General features: G+C 37.9%; 1 protein-coding gene across 5 annotated transcripts in view; it reads right to left on the bottom strand.

The window, feature by feature from the left end:
• Positions 1–439: 439 nt before the first annotated feature.
• Positions 440–17,788, bottom strand: part of LOC124279001 (serine/threonine-protein kinase DCLK2-like) — an 84,018-nt gene continuing 66,669 nt past the window's right edge. For 3 of the 5 annotated variants that reach the window (XM_046714956.1, XM_046714823.1, XM_046714891.1), the window contains 12 exons: positions 15,596–15,717; positions 14,245–14,305; positions 11,210–11,306; positions 10,566–10,623; positions 8,698–8,817; positions 7,728–7,874; positions 7,116–7,249; positions 2,930–3,007; positions 2,581–2,677; positions 2,170–2,250; positions 1,873–1,980; positions 440–1,010 (listed from right to left, as the gene is read on the bottom strand). In XM_046714956.1, the coding sequence (XP_046570912.1) occupies positions 903–1,010; positions 1,873–1,980; positions 2,170–2,250; positions 2,581–2,677; positions 2,930–3,007; positions 7,116–7,249; positions 7,728–7,874; positions 8,698–8,817; positions 10,566–10,623; positions 11,210–11,306; positions 14,245–14,305; positions 15,596–15,717 (1,211 nt within the window). In that variant the 3' untranslated portion in view covers positions 440–902. The remainder of the gene's footprint in view (positions 1,011–1,872; positions 1,981–2,169; positions 2,251–2,580; positions 2,678–2,929; positions 3,008–7,115; positions 7,250–7,727; positions 7,875–8,697; positions 8,818–10,565; positions 10,624–11,209; positions 11,307–14,244; positions 14,306–15,595; positions 15,718–17,788) is intronic. The other 2 variants (XM_046715101.1, XM_046715026.1) reach the window with 1 other exon arrangement.

The following is a 17,788-nucleotide window of genomic DNA, read 5'->3' on the forward strand; positions in this document are numbered from 1 at the left end:
ACATTATTGCCATGCCATCCCTTATTTCTTTCCATCTGTATATGTGTATGCATATATTTATGACATCTGACCCATGTGCATGAATTTACTGTTATATCGAACACAAATGGCTTTGGATAAGGAAAGCAAAAACCCCATTACAATGGTCTTGACAAAAACATATCAAGATATCATGCTTGATTTATTATTTAATTATAATATTTTGATTTTAAGAATTTAACGTTTATCTGTCCGACTACAAATTGTAAAGGTGGCAGTTTTGACATATGTCACATTACTTTGTCACATGGTGTAGCATTAATATGGTGTTTCTACATGATGATTAGCTTTCAGATGCATTTAGCAATCTGTCACATTACCTGGATAGGACTACTGAGAGAAAAACCCATTCATGCAGGTAAGAAAGCCATGAAATATATCATGTAGATATATAGAGTAATATAGAATGATTATGGCAATGACTAAACCAGTGATAATGATGTGAAAGTACCCACACTGAGCCATGAAGCTATTTGGACACATATTGCATTGAGGACAGTGGAAAATAATCCTCAAATGTTTATGGTTTTAAAGCTGGGAGTCTGTGCTAAAACATGCAGATAGATTGAAGACAGTATTTCACAATGTAAAACAGAAATGATTGTTTAAGCCACAGTAATGTTTTAAAAGAATATCCAGAAGCTGATTGGTTTGGGATGGGTGAATTGCACAAAACACTGACCAATCAACACATTGCTCTTATGGGAGGATGCAGTTTGGACAACCAATGAGAATGCTTCTTTTAAATTCTCAAATATGTCCATTCTGTGTTGTTCATCCTGTGTACTAGGAAGGCAGTTGTCTGCCTTGTATCCTGTCATCCATCTCACTGGACTGCTTGTTTACTTGTCCAAAACACCCAATCAGAATACTTCGTCATCATCAGCAGTCTCAGATCCGCGGGGGTGGAGAGTGAGGGGGGCACCTCCTCTCCCCTGAAAAAACCTAGATCCCTTGTCCAGTGCTGTTGTCTGAAGAAAAATACACATTTCATGAAGTACTAACATTGGTAAAATTTGTGGTTATTCATAATGAAAAATAGAACCTGAAACTATGATTCTAACCAAGAACACTAATGACATATGCAAATAGCTTGAACATTTTAAGTCTCTCCCCTTGGAACCAATACATGGAATTGTATTGTAGTGGGTAGAGTGTCTGCCCAGAGACTTTACATGGTACTAAATAATTCATGTCATACTCCATTACTGTATTTTATAATTGTTTAAAGTATGATGATATTTATACAAAATCAGACCAGTTACTGACAAAGGATACTAAATAGTTACATCTTATTTCTAACTGTTTAAAAAATTTAAAAAGCTCCATTCACAGGGAAAAACAGTTTCCCTATCCTATCTAGCCATATATTGCATACACTTGTGTAAATTATGTCCTATGCAAAGCATTAACACAATAACAAAAATATAAATGTACAAAATATGCAAGCTGACAAGGGAGATAAATCTTGTTTTTCATAAAGAAAGGTTACAGTAAGAATCGATTACATGGAAGTTATCTGGTATCCTACTCTGGAATATATGTGAATGTAGTTATATTGTACAACATTTAACAAAGGCAATAGCAGACTGACCTTCACAATCAAACCACTTTTTTTATGATAATGTCAAATCTGGTTGTTCATTATGACAGTGATCACCATGTGAAAAAAATTGTCAAATCTTGTTTCACTTCTTCCATCATCTTATTCCTTTTCCTGAATACTTCTGAGAATGGAATGGCACGATGAATCTCCTTACTCTTGTATTACATTTGGGCCAAATTTAGCATTTTTATCAAAGGGAAAAACAACTTTGAGATGTTGCAACTTACAGTGATGACTCTGACACCTGCTACAGTCTGCTTGGACTTCCTCACAAAGTGGGCACTAAGACCTTTGGCTATGTTGTCATGGAGATCCTCATCCTTGGCAGTGTCGTCCTAGCAACAAATGTAGTTAAATGAACAGTTAACTGTCAAAACAAATTTTAAAAACATTTAAGTCCAACAATTTCATCAATTTTTTTTGCATTTGTTGGACAAATTTCATTTAAATTTTAATACATAAATGGATGTCAGATATACAGAAATATTCTGGTGCATTGATGTATAGTGGCAGCTGAAACTTACAGCGACCCAGGGATGTGCAAGGACTTCTTCTGCAGTATATCTCTGTTCTGGGTCAACGGTCAACATATGGGATATCAGTTCCTGGGGAGCATATACGATTATTATTACCTATACATGCTTCTAATATCACAACTGTCAGGCTATAAACTTTATACATCACATAATGATATATTTGTAAAGAAAACAGTCTTTCTTTAAATTATATCAACAAGTTCAGGAAATATCTTTTAGACATATTTGATACTCAGGAAAAATTTGTTTAGCTACTTCTTACATAGTAAAATTATGTATGTCTATAAATGGTGACTGAAAAATGTTCCCTTCCCCCAATTTTGATTGGTTGGTTCTTATGGACATTGGCGTCACATCTCTGTCCAAGTAACTAAATATGTTAAAACACAAGAGGCTGACCTTGGATGAGGCGGACAGTTCATCCCAAAATGGTGAAGTAAATTCAAACTTTCCCATCATGATTTGATCAAACAGGTCATCCTGGTTGTTGCTTGGGCTGTAATAGATGTACGAAGTGACTGCATTTGACATACAGACTGTGGGCCATTATTTAAGCCCTAAAGTTTGTCATGCATCAGCTTTGAATACAAATGCATTCTTCAAACAAAAACTTCTTCTGATCACAAAGATAAACACTTTAAAGATCTGCAAATATTTCTTCTTTTTCTGCCATCAATACTTTCTAATATCTAGATATCTAGTACAATCAGTATATTTTCCATAAGTATGTGTATAAATAGTGTTATACCTGACAAAGGGAGGGAATCCACATAGCAGAATGTAGGTGATGACTCCAGCTGACCACACATCTATCTTAAGTCCATACCTGTGGAGAGGTAAATATGACACATCTCAGACTATCATGCAACAAGAAAAAAACACACATGTCAAACTAAGTATTGTCATATTTTTACATCATGAGTATGATTAGTACAAGGATTAGACCTACATTCAGCTGACTGATAGTCCCTGAAATCCATGAACCCTCACAAACCAATGAGCATAATCAGATAATTAGGCCAGACCAATTTTATATCTTGTTTTACGGATCTGCCGGTCATATTTTTTTCAAGAATAAGAGAAGAAAAAAAAAATATCCCCGCTGAAAACATAAAATCCTCATGTTTCTATTGACCAAAAATGTAAACTTGCCCCAATTTTTTAATTTTTTTTTGCCCCATATAAACTTCATAAATTGCCAAAAATAATGCAATTTTCTGAATAAAATTGATATTTTATACTTATCCTGACTCATGCTCTTTTGCTTGTCTTCTTCTTCTTGCGAACATAGTGGAACACTTGTATCTCCTATTGAAGCTCCCTTCAATAAAGAATAGACGTAAAATCACTCCTACCAAGAGTTATCTCTCCAGCCGTTTAGGCGGGAAACTGTGGCGCCACCGTGCCCTCATGCCTCACTCTCTCCTGATTATGAGCCTGACACTTGAATTTGCAGGGAAATCCAAAGTGTCTACAGGGGAGGATGGGTGGGCTTATCTCATGAGTCAGGATAAGTATAAAATATCAATTTTATTCAGAAAATTACATATTTTTCCTTATCCTGACTCATGCTCTTTTGCTTGTAGAATCCTACGGAAAAGGTGGTGGGAAAAGCACTTTAGGATTTCTTTAGTGAATTTTACGTCATTATAGACCCCCCTATGGGAACTTCGTAATGGCACTGTATTTACTAGTAAACTCTGCTGCTGTTGCGACCCTAACCTTCCAGCTGCCTTAAAATGGGGGGACCACAAAAGTTAACTTTTGGTCCTTTCATGTGTTAACATTGTATTTGGATTTTGCAACTCTAACTCTTGATGCAAGCACCAAGTGGAGAAGCGACCCATTCCTGTACCAGTATCCTTACAAGTACTGGGTCATATTACTTATGCTAGTTGTTAGACGTGCATATGACTTAAGCAGAACTCCGCTGAGTGTAAACTTAGTAAGTTATGCAACAAAAGGGCGAGACTCCGTCTCAGCGCCTTAGTGGGACTGTCAATTGTTGTGTTACAATAAGTGGGCCGAAATGGTGAATGTAAAAGCCGTCCTCAGTAACGATGTTCTTCAAGTGATGGTTGGAAACCACCATGTCCCATTTCCAGAAGCAGCCCTCCATTATCGTCCTGATAGAGCGATTTTCAAGTATAGAGAGCGTTGTGCTAGAGCTCTCACTTCATGTGGGTTGGAGGATCCAGTCCTGCTGCTTTGTAGGCCCGTAGTATGACAGTTCTGATCCAGCTTGATATTTTAGTGCAGAAGACCTTTGTCTGTGCCGCTGTTGATATCGAGACGAAAGACACTTGAATTTCCGTCTCATGGACCTGGATCATTGTAAGTAGACTTTCCATGCTCGTACTGGGCACAAGGATAAGCCGTGTGCGTATCCTGTGGTCCAAGGGCTGATGATAGTGTTGGGACATGGAACTGTCTGTCTGGATGACCTGGCAGTTGATTCTTTGCTATGAAGTCCCATCTCAGTCCCATATGCATGATGTTTGATTTGCATCAAATCGTGTTCTCTCAATCCAGAGCGTGTATTTCCGACATCCTTGCTGCTGTTACTAAGGTTATCAGGAACAGCGCGCCTTCTGTGTCAAGAACTCTAATGATGTTCTCTATAATGGTTCGTAGATGTCACTAGTGAGATGTCGTAGAACAACGCTGAGGTCCCATACCGGAGCTTTAAATCTCTGATGTTGGTCCTCCAATTAAAGGGCATAGTAAGGCCAGTAACTCTGGTACTTTAGTTAGTTGCACTCATCCTCATGACGATAACTGCTCTCAATGCCGCTAGGTATGTTGAGAGTGTTGACCCTTTTTACCGCTTCCTTTGTCTAGGTGACAAAGGTAGTCCGCCACTTGAGGATGTGTCACTTTCATGGCTGTGAAGCCGATCCTTGAAGCGTATCTTTTGTTTTAAAGCGTCACTACTTGTCGTCAGACAAGTTGCGTGAAGACTTGCGTAAAGCTAGTGTGACCGTTTTCGCTGCTCTGGCGAAATATCCTCTCTTGTTCAAGCATGTCTGATACAGTCCACACGTGTAGCCGGAACACCTCCGGGTTGCCGTGCGCCTGCTTTGTGTGAGGATGTACTAGTAGATTCGTACGCTCTGGTAGTTGCAGTAGAAGCAGTCCTAGATCTTGTATGAGAATAGGAAATCATATTCTCGCTGGTCAAAAGGCGTGCCCCAAATAGTTGTGGGTCTCTCGCCTGACTGATGTCTGCAATACCCTAGGTAATAGAGCTGGTGGATAAACACGTAAGTGTTTAGTCCTAGGCAGGAGATGCTTCGCATGTCCGTTGTCCCTGTCCGTGGATCTGATATTGGTGAGATGAATTTTATCAGTTGACCCTTGTGGAGAAGAGGTTTCTTAAAGGTTCAACCATCTCTTATATGATCTGTTTGAAGATCTCTGAATGTAGCATCCAGTCTGTTGAGAATGGTTGCGTTGGACAGGTTAGTGTATGTGCTAACACATTCTTGGTTCTTGGAATGTGGCCTACTCTGCTGTGGACAGTCAGGATGACTGTTATGCTGATCAACTGACAGCAGAAGTCCAGAAGGTTCGCCAACTTTGTCGATCCTTCTGTGGATGTAGACCGTCACTGTTGAGGTGACTGTGTGTACCGTTAGATGAGCATTTTATAAAAAGCTGATCCGGTGGAGCATCGTCATCTAAGGGGTGTGTAGCCTTCTCTTGTAGAGGATGGCGTCTATACATTGTCTGCGATGATTGTAGAGCTGCCCTCTCTGCGTTGATAGCGATATGGTCCGGAGATCGCTCATCTGTCGCCCTCGGACTGCATGCTGTATCTCTGGGAAGATCAGCAGTGGCTTAACATGAAGCCCTCTCGCTGGCATCAGGATGAGGCTTCATTCTGCGTAGAGGATGGCGTCTTCTACGTCTGCGTTGAGGGGTTGTCCGATGTAGAAGCCAATGTCTTCGAAGTAAGGCGGACAACATCCCACGCCCATCCTCCGAGTACACCTCCGGCAGCTCACTTGATGGTAGTAAGTCGTCAAACCGCAATAGACAGCTCATGAGGGACTCAGCCAGTTTACCCATGACTTGGAAGTCACCTGGATAGTTGATAGTACGTCTAAGTACGGAGAAAAATTATATATTAATTTGAATTTCAATTAAAAGCTGATAAAGATTACAGCTATAACTGGAAGTACATATAGTTGTGCAGCTAGGCACAATCAACTTGGGTCTGCAGCAGCGAACCTAAACCAACAACGAAAATAGGTTATCATGAAATGTAAACAACTGAACAAATACGGACAATACCGTGAATAAACAGTGCTAAATACGATTAAATATCCAACCATATTGTAGTAGGATACTAACTAAACCTCTATAAAAGTAGAATAGAGGAAAATAACTAATTAATTAAAGGATATAGTGCCATATAGGAGACACAGGCGCTCTCACAACCTGCCCACAGGGCGAAGAAGGAGAGAGTGAGGCATGAGGGCACGGTGGCGCCACAGTTTCCCGCTAAACGGCTGGAGAGATAACTCTTGGTAGGAGTGATTTTACGTCTATTCTTTATTGAAGGGAGCTTCAATAGGAGATACAAGTGTTCCACTATGTTCGCAAGAAGAAGAAGACAAGCAAAAGAGCATGAGTCAGGATAAGGAAAAATAAATACTTTTAGTACTTAAAAGGAAAATTATTTTGACTAGTGATTTTTATTTTTTATTTTTTTCCATCCTGCCTTTTGGATTTCTGAGGACTAAAATCCGTAAAACAAGAAATAAAATTGGTCTGGCATTAGGCTGAATTACAATGGGATTCAAACACATGGAGGTTCAAGCATGTCCAAGGGAAACAACTCTGCCCTGTGTATTACGGTGCTTTAGACAACTGGTCCACCATGTCACCTTGCTATGAGTAAAGGTACTGCCAAATCTGCTGATGCCTACCCAGACTCTGCAATAATCTCAGGTGCGACGTAGGTGGGCGTCCCACACACAGCATACAGGACGTCAGTCACGGTGGTAGCCAGGCCAAAGTCCCCCAGCTTCAGGGACTTGCTTCCGTCAGGGTGGTCACACACCTGGATGAGCAGCACAATTACTGTGACCATATAGTAGACTTACTATTTACTTTACATCATAAGTGTCATAGTTCTTGAATAACAGCTTGAATGGATGGAATGTTTTCAAAATTGTGATCTTAAATCTTATCTTCTATTCTATTCTGAACCATGTGGAATTTGAGGCATAATTAAAGCCCTATATTTGTAACCATAACACGCTAACAGTAATTAGGGTGGCCAAAATGGCACCTGGGTCCCATTCCACATAGCTATCATAGCATTAAGACGACCATAAAATCCCATCCTTTGACTTACGACAATCTAAGAGAAACAGGTGCCACTTTGAGCACCTTATTTCAGTTAGTGTTACAGTGATTTGTAGACACATGCCGATTAAATAGTCGGGACAGTACAATCGATTCTTCCTTTAGCAAATATTTATAAGGAATATTTACAGGGTAATGTAATTATTAACCAGCTCCCATTAAGATCTCACCAGGAGGTTTTCTGGCTTGATGTCCCTGTGTACAATTCCTAGGGAGTGCAGGTATTTGAGAGCACTGGCCAGATTGTAGACCATCCCACTCGCATCACGCTCTGTGTACTTGGTGGCCGAGGATATTGCATCAAATAAGTCTCCTCCCTGTAAACAAGACATAAAGTATATAAATGTATACACATATACAACTGATTCTAACTCTCTTTATGATTACTTCATGAACTTTCTATGAGGAGATGTATATATAAGTATTTCAAATGCCTTAAAAGCATCAAGGGAGACAACTCTTCGTGTCTCCTATTATATATCATGTTTTGTTGTTGTTTAATCCAACACTCGGCAATACTCAAGGTATGTGACAGCAGTCTGTAATTAAATCTGAACCAGACAATCCATTGATTGACATTATAAGTGTTGATCTCTGCAATTGGGACACGATGACCAGTCAGTGAGCCTGACCACTCAACCCTCATATGACAAGCATGGGTTGCTGAAGATCAGATCAACTGTTATATCATGTAAAATATAATTTTTATTGAATATATACAAATCTGATTCTGTTATGCCGATGCTGATACTGTATATCACTGGCTTGTCTGATCCAGATTAACTTAATTACAGACTGCCACAACATAGTTTGAATATTGCAGAGTAGGGTGTTAAACAACAAACAAAAACAGTGAGTGAGTGAGTGAGTATGGTTTCACGCCGCTTTTTAGCAATATTCCAGCAATATCACCGCGGGGGACACCAGAAATGGGCTTCACACATTGTACCCATGTGGGGAATCAATCCCGGATCTTCGGCGTGACGAGCGAACGCTTTAACCACTAGGCTACCCCACCGCCCCCAAACAAAAACAAAACAAAAAGACTCCAATATTACACAGCAACACCTGATCATGCGAAATTACTGTATATGAACTCATGCATTGTATAACACCTATTCATGCTCTGTAGAGACTTACAGAGACTAGTTCCATGACCAGGTACAGCTCAGCTGAAGTGTCGAACTCCTCCACCAAGATGATGATGTTCGGGTGCTTCACTTTACGAAGTATTGACACTTCATTCTCTATCATTTGTTCCTAGAAAGGAAGATAAATTACATTATGCAATTAATCACATTAATTAAATCAAGGCGTGTAACCGGTATTCCTAATTCCTTCAAACTGCTTATGCAGTTTTTGAAATCGTGCATCAAAGTCATGAAGGTCCTTGACATAACCATTTGTTTAAGTGTGTGTGTGTGTGTGTGTGTGTGTGTGTGTGTGTTGCGTGCGTGGGGTGTGTGCGTGCGTGTGTGTGGTTCCTTGAGTCAGGTAACACAGGTGCAAACCTCAAAGATGACCCTTAATAAACAACACTGCTTAAACCGTTGTGTAAATTAAACCCTTATTTCTCTGTGAAAAAAACACACTCATGAATCTTATTGGTACAAGATCAAATTAAGGTATCAAAATTTCATTGCACATCTTGAACACCAAGGTACTATATTAATACCTTAGTTTATAAAAAGTATGAACAACAGTCAGTGTTTCTGTTTGGTGGAAATTGCCCATAATTTACTGATAACATGTAAGTGTAAAATTTAATCTTACCAGTACAAAATGTTAACTGTACCTGCATTTTTTCAGTGTTGTTGGGCCAGTGAAATGGTAAGTATATAATGAACGGAAACACTGACTGCAAAGGATGTTTCATTTAATGCTAAACACATCCATCCTCAATCATAAATGTCTGTCACTCATTATGATGTCAACATTTGAGTGCACACAGAATTGCTATTTTGGATAAAAAACAACACACACTCTTGAACACTGATTTTTCTGTTGCTCTGACAACTTTATGCTATGTCAGATTTTTGCAACCTTTCCTCATGAAAATATTATTTTGGGGGTATCCAAGGGACTCTCAGCCAAGTGTCTTTTGATATCAGCTATGTCAACATGAGTCAATTAAAGTTTAAAACTCTGGTCCACTTCCTGAGGACCTTTTGACCATAATCAGCAAGTTATGATGCATATAGATCAGTACAGACAGGGTTAAGTGTCTACTTATCATCCAACACCATTCTTCATTTTGTTGACATTAATAACTTTGGCCTAGATTTTTGAAGCTCTCTTAGCGCTAAGATAGTTGTAAGTTAATGTTAATGTATGGTACTTTCGACTATCTTAGCACTAAGAGAGCTTCGAAAATCTAGGCCCTAAGTCACAAAAGTTCAGATGACCAGCCTAGGTGGCAGAAAGATTAGTGATGTCATTTGATTGTGATATGGTAATCGATGATGTCACAATGGTCTGCAAAGTATTGTGAAGCAATTTCATTGTAGTGAGAAGGAAAGATTGCTTATGATATCACCCAAGTGATATCTCTTGTTTAGGCCATTTATGAATTATAAATAAGTTTACTGACCGTTATCTCACCACAACTGGTTATTAGCTGTTGTATCTAGTGATTACTTTGTTGTGATTGGTTCAACTTGGATGAGACATATTCTTAATAATTTTACTTCCCACCATAACAGAAAGATATTGTGAAAATAAAGACTTAGAGAGGTTATAATGCTCTATCTGCTTTTATCTCTAAAATGCTTTATCTGCTCATGGAAACGAATAAGGGAACACGTGAAAGTACAAGTGTTCCTTTATCCTTTTCCAGGTTTCTTCACAAGGTATGTATTGCACTGTGAGTGAAATTCTGGAAATATTTAAAGGAACACTTGTACTTTCAAGTGTTCCCTTATTTGTTTCTATGAGTATATATGAATGAACCTAATATCAATTGTGTTTGTATTACATTGTACAACATAACACACAACACAATGCCCCACCTTTCCCTTACAACGGGCCTTGTCTATAATCTTCAGGGCAAACCTTCTGTTGTTGAATCTGCAGAGTAATATAGAGTTATTATTTGTCTAAACATTGATATGTAGTTATGATATGAACATATCAAAAGCTGCAAAACTGACGATTAATGGAGTGATAAACAGCTTAATTATACAACTAATACTCACCTCTGTATGAGCTTTCTAGTATCTCTCTATCTGTTATAGAAGCACGAGTGAGTGAGGTAAGTTTAACACTGCTGTCAGTAGGATTCATGTTCTATCACTGCCCATGATTTTTAAGGGAAGAAAACCGAAAGTGTATGCACGTCATGGACATTTACAACTTTGGTGACAAACCTACTTAGGGCAAGTCAGGATTCAAACCCACAACCATAGGTTTCTTGCTGCCTTTGAGAAGCACAGCCAACTGTGGTGACTTTGACAACCACCTGTGCCCTTATGAGTAACACAAATTTCATCTATTACTAAAAACACAACAGTCAATAAAATCCTAAACAAATTTGACTGCCAAAAAAAACTAAAACCAGCAGTACCTAAGTACATAAGTAAGTATTGACCTGAAGTGTTTTTCAATAGATCTGTGTGCCAGAGAAATTTGTAGGAAAAGTTAAATGTTTGTATACCTGTCTAAACACTCCTTGACGACAGCGAAATTCCCCTCTCCAATAACCTTCCCTATATCGTATCTCTCCAGTAGAGAGTTGGGAACATCAGGTGAATCTGGAATGAATAAATACATGCACATGTCACTATTACCATCCCTATTAATATCGGTTTGCTATTATAGTATGACATATACAATTTGTTTCTCTTTGTTTGTTGTTTAAAGCCACACTGCAATATTTCAGCTTATGACAACTGCCCGATGATTGAATCTGGGACAGACAAGCTAATGATTGATATCATGTGTCCCTCTCCTCTGGGTAACAACAAGAGGTGTAACAATACCTTCAGGATGCAATATGATAAATATCCCAATAGTACAAGTGCGATATGATTCGTATCCCAATACAGTACTATTATTACATAAGTTCATAATCTTTCCCAGATTCACAACCCTGAATTGTTTTTAAATCACAGACTACACATATGGGATACTGCAGGTTAGAAACATATATTACTCCACTGTTTACCAACCAGGAATACTTTAGAATCTGCATAAACTGGTTTTTGACTGACTGAGTTTGGTTTTACGCCGATTTTAGCAATTTTCAGCAACATCACGGCGGGGGACACCAGAAATGGGCTTCACACATTGTACCCATGTGGGGATTTGAACCCAGGTCTTCGGCGTGACGAGCCAACGCTTTAACCATTAGGCTACCCCACCGCCCGTGGTTTTTGAACAGTTACATGCTCATTTACATCAATATAACTTTTAATGTGATGTATTATATGTATAGAGGAGATGTACATCAATGTACTGTATTGTGAGCCTCGTACTGTGATACAATACTGTATTGCCATATTATTGCCCAACTAGTAAGAGTGACTGAGTGAGTGAGTTTAGTTTTATGCTGCTTTTAGCAATATTCCAGCAATATCATGGCGAGGACACCAGAAATGAGCTTCACACATTGTACCCATGTGAGGAATCAAAACCCGGGTCTTCGGCGTGACAAGTGAATGCTTTCACCACTAGGCTACCCCACCGCCCCCACTAGTAAGAGCTAGTACCATCTTTCAACGTCTTTTGGTCGGAATTAACCACTGACCATCCACTCTCCAGAAAGAAGCTCTTCTCACTAGACCATGGAGGAAGATCAGATCATGAGTGGTGGTCTTTAATCATACTTAAAAGCCATTGTAGCCAACTAGTCTCCAATATAGTCATCACTCAAAATGTAGACTGTTGACATGAGATAATTTGTGAGTATCTTACAGTGTCATCAGTTCCTTTCACCACTATTTACCTCCTCTAGACAAACAGAGCAGAGCTATACAGCAAACCACTATCCCCACAACGGCACTCACAGTAAATTTGAGAAGGGATTTAATCAGAACAAGGCGGATATAATTCCTTCACAATCAATACGTAATGACACAAAGCCTCTTCCTTCAACATAAAACAGGATCTATACTTCACTGGGAGTCTATTAATATCTTGGAAGTGTTCTGAACAGCTTGGATACAGATCTCATCGCCCTGGACAAAGGGATTACAACTTCAAATGAGATCAATAAGTAATCAATAAGTATTGATGGGTGTACTGTTCTCAACATTTTTGCATGTCAGGAGAGATTAATAACACTAATATGATGGAATTGTCAGTCTTAACTCCATTACAAAGGCGTGAGTGAGTTGGATTTTATGCCGCTTCTAGCATTATTCAAGCAAAATCACAGTGGGGACACACCAAAATGCGCTTCACACACTGTCCCCTTGTGGGGAATTGAATCCGGGCCTTATGCGTGACAAGACAACACTTTGACCATTAGCCTACCGACTGCCCCATCTCATTACAATGGAAAGATATTTAAAGGATAAAGATATTGGTGGGTTCTGAGATGTATGGATGTTGTAATGAATGTCATGTTTAACTAAGACAGTGATTGAGTAGTAAAGGTAGCATGACTTTCATATACATCATTCTACAGTTAAATTGGGATAACAGTCAATTGTGATGGCTAATTTAAGGTTTCAAATAAAAATTACTGCCTTTACTGAAACAGAAGACTTGAGAATCACAGTTGAAACTATTATTCACAGAACAAAAGTCTGTGTGTTCAGTTCCATCTTTATTATGGCCCCTCTAAACATTTAACATTTTTTTCATTATATCCTCTCCCTTTAACCAATGACAAATTCCTAAATATTGTCCATCATTGTGTCATTTTATCAAGCTCTAATTTATAGTTTTAGAACCCCCAATCTTTTCATACATCATTTTCTCATGAAAACCCCCTAATCTCACTGAAAACAAACCCACCCCCTCCCATCCTTTCTAATAAAAGACTATTATAATTTAAAAATATAATTTCCAAATTTCCCTAGCCAGTCTTTTTATGGGTCAAGAAAGATAAGGATGTAACCAGTTTTGAATCAAATCAATCAAATATTCATCCAACCATCTAATTTAAATGGTATGATGCGACTCCCACCTAAAATGTTGTTATTTCATTTTGGATAAACAATCCAAAAGTCAGGGAATGTACAGCTCCCATTTACATCTTCAAGTCTGAACAGTTATAAGATATAGCAACACCTCCCAATATGTTCGAAATTCAATTAGCCTGCAGGATACCTTTAACTATAACGAAATTTGTCAATACCAGCATACTAATACTGATTCCCATTTCTGCTTGTTGTTATTTCCTTCAAATTATTCTCTAATAAAATCTGCAGCATGTTATAAAAAAGGATATGTATGTGGAATAACTTAGGAGTTTCATGAGAAATTGCTGGGCATCTGTGATGTGTGATTCAGTTCCTTGAGTCCAGTAGCCAGGGATGGAACCACCAACCTTTACCCTCTCCCAGCATACACTCTATCTACTAGACTCCACTGGTGGTCCACAATTTAGTGACACCATAACCAACAGAAGGATATAATATATGCTTGGTACTTGTTTATCTTACAAAATGTTGAGTTGGTCCAATCATGTAGCTGCCTTATGTAATGGGTGCTCACAGTCATTCCTCCCTATCATGTGCTTACCTCTGTGATGACCATTGGTGCCATTGCTCATGCTGCTCCCATTGGTCATCCGGTGCTTTGGCTGCAACAGTGTTGAACAATGTGGAACATGTGTCATTATTACCCACTGATGCTGAGACTATTACCCATAACACACTAACCTTCTTCCTGTGACAGGTTGCTATGATTCTTGGTATGATACAGGGACATTTAAGATTAATTTTAGTCATGATTATTATATATTTTAGACAGGAAATGCCTGAAATACATCGTCATTTTTTTCGGCTGGCAGTGATTATGTAAAACAAAACAATATTTGTATTCAGGTAACATGTTTTTAACCAAATTAGGTTGGTTAATAGAAAGAAAAAACATGCTTACATAATCATTTGATCATGCCTAAATGACGAATACTGCTATGCAATGTCTTCCTAAACATCTTTGTTATAACATGTCTTATTGAAAACATCCATTATTACATGCCTACATATGACAAATAGTGCCATATAACATCAACCTCAACACCTAGGTTATAACATGTCCCACTGAAACATCCATTATTGCATGCCTACTTGACAAATACTGCTGGGCAACATCTACCTAAACATCTTTGTTATAACATGTCTTATTGAAACCATCCATTATTGCATGCCTACTTGACAAATACTGCTGGGCAACATCTACCTAAACATCTTTGTTATAACATGTCTTATTGAAACCATCCGTTATTGCATGCCTACTTGACAAATACTGCTGGGCAACATCTACCTAAACATCTTTGTTATAACATGTCTTATTGAAACCATCCATTATTGCATGCCTACTTGACAAATACTGCTGGGCAACATCTACCTAAACATCTTTGTTATAACATGTCTCATTGAAACCATCCGTTATTGCATGCCTACTTGACAAATACTGCTGGGCAACATCTACCTAAACATCTTTGTTATAACATGTCTTATTGAAACCATCCATTATTGCATGCCTACATGACATATACTGCTGTGTAACATCTACCTAAACATGTTTGTTATAACATGTCTCATTGAAAACATCCGTTATTGCATGCCTACATGACATATACTGCTGTGTAACATCTACCTAAACATGTTTGTTATAACATATCTAATTGAAAACATCCATTATTGCATGCCTACATGACATATACTGCTGGGCAACATCTACCTAAACATGTTTGTTATAACATGTCTAATTGAAAACATCTGTTATTGCATGCCTACTTGACAAATACTGCTGTGTAACATCTACCTTATAACATCTTTGTTATAACATGTCTCACTGAAGAATATGTTATGCTAATAGTGTCTTCCTGAAGATCTACATCTGTCCATTTAGAAAGTGTACTCACAGTGGCAGCTGATCTAACTTTACGTGGTGACTTGGGCGATGAAGTTGCCGACCGCGGTGACGTCATACCTGGAAGATACATTGACGTAGATTGCTGCCATTGTAGTCCAAGGTCAGAGTTGACTGAAAGACGCACATGGTGATGGGGGTATGACTACAACAGGGGTTATAGTGGGGGTGCACAGAACAAGGATACAACATTGTAGTACAACAGAGGTGCAGGTGCTTTATCACATGACCAGTCAACCTGGGGAGATTATAGGCAATGCAGTACAAATTCACTTGCAGTTGACTTAACTATTTTCAAAAATGCTTTATGTTCGATTTGTAAATTTGTCGAAATAGCTCATCTTTGTATTAGTTCCCACGCTGACAAGTCTTTGTTAATTCAGATGATGTTATGTAAGAATCAGTGAGTACATGTATGAGACATAAAGTATTGTTTGTATATCTCTGTTACTGACCCTCCTAGATGATAATGGAAAAGGCTCAATGTTGGAATTCCAATTCCTTGATGGTATTGCTTTACCTAGCAAGACTTCATTTTATTAAGGAAGCTATGGTACACCTGTGCGTCTTTTTAATTTGTATTAATTGGTTTCAAAATATTTCACCAAAAATTCAATGCAGGTGGTTCAGATTAATACTACAACAAATGAATGAAAAACAAACTCATAGGTAACACCATCATGGAAGACGGAGTGCTACATGATACCAAAAGAATACTACTTTGAAAAAAAAAAGATTTTTATAGTTATTATCCACCATTTCTAAAGAACAGCATAAACAGAATCTAGTATATTTAAATTATATATAATTATAAAACAATGTCAAGAAAGAACCAAATCAAAACAAACTCTAATTTCAGTTCCTTTGTTCAGTTGGTACATTTTTTTAACTAGGACAAATTTTTAGAAATTAATAAGGTCAAATAATCCATCCTTACTTTGGCATAAAAGAGAATAAAACTGATTTCACAGAGAGTAAGAATGGTTTTTTTGCTGCCTTGGCAATATTCCAGCAATATCACAGTGTTCAACATCAGAAATGGTCTTCATACATTGTACCCAAGAAGGGAATCACATTGAACCATTGTCCCAGATTCACAATGAGAATATTACATTATGAGAAGTAATACTGAAGATACAGATCAGGAGAGAAGAAATATGAGAAAACATGATTACGGGTTCCACATTTGCCATTAGTATGTCTGTGGTAGACAGAGACTGTTATTACATAGAGGATAGGGAATATGTGACTGTAAGGACTTGATTGGTCTGTGGGGAGAGTTGATATATGATGTGACACACATATGAAGGTTATAGGTTTGTATGATATACATACTCTTATCTAATACTAATTCATGCAACATTCTCAGGGCATGTTGTAGTGGCGTCCACAGTATGAGTGGGGATTGAGTTTTGTGGGGGCCCAGAGGGTACAGCCATCACATTTTTTACCAATGTGGTAATTGAACTTTTTGTTCAGTGTCAAACAGAGTTTGAAATTTAAGACTAACATAAAGCTTTTGTCAGAACTCTAAAGCATGAGGATAAAGATGAAAGAGATGACAAGATTAAAAGTTATAGGCACAACTCCACACATCCCAAATTCCCCTTAAGATGATAGTAATATTTTAGTACATTGTTAATCTAAGAATGCATGCAAGGGACATTTCTCAAAATAAAATGTTTACTGCCACTGAATTCAGAAAGCTTATTGCTTGACTGTTAGTGTTATTGTATGTTAGTGTGAAATCTTCACAAGGCTACATAAATTGGATGGGTATCAGTGTGATATAAAATGCATGCATGCATGTCATATTTGTGTTATACATACTTGCAAACATACAACACAGTTAAATATTTATACATGTCTGAAAATATAACAGTTAAAATCATTTTATAATTTCAATGCATCAAACAAAACTCTCCATTCCACTAAATTCACTCACCATATCAATCACTTGATCATTAAAAGGTGAAATTAATGGATGTCAACTTATTTATTATGAGGAACATAATGTTTTACTTTCTTGATTGTTTCATTTAATTATTATGTAATAGAGTCCTTTAAATAAACCTCAAATCATTAATAACATTATCAGATTCTCTGCAAAATTTTAAAGAAAATCTGAAAACAATTGAATTTGTCTGGCTGAAGAGAAAATATACAATCAGTAGTTAGAACAACA

The sequence above is a fragment of the Haliotis rubra genome, unplaced genomic scaffold (assembly GCF_003918875.1).
Source record: "Haliotis rubra isolate DU_JTF1 unplaced genomic scaffold, ASM391887v1 Scf1, whole genome shotgun sequence".
NCBI classification, from domain to species: Eukaryota; Metazoa; Mollusca; class Gastropoda; order Lepetellida; family Haliotidae; genus Haliotis; species Haliotis rubra.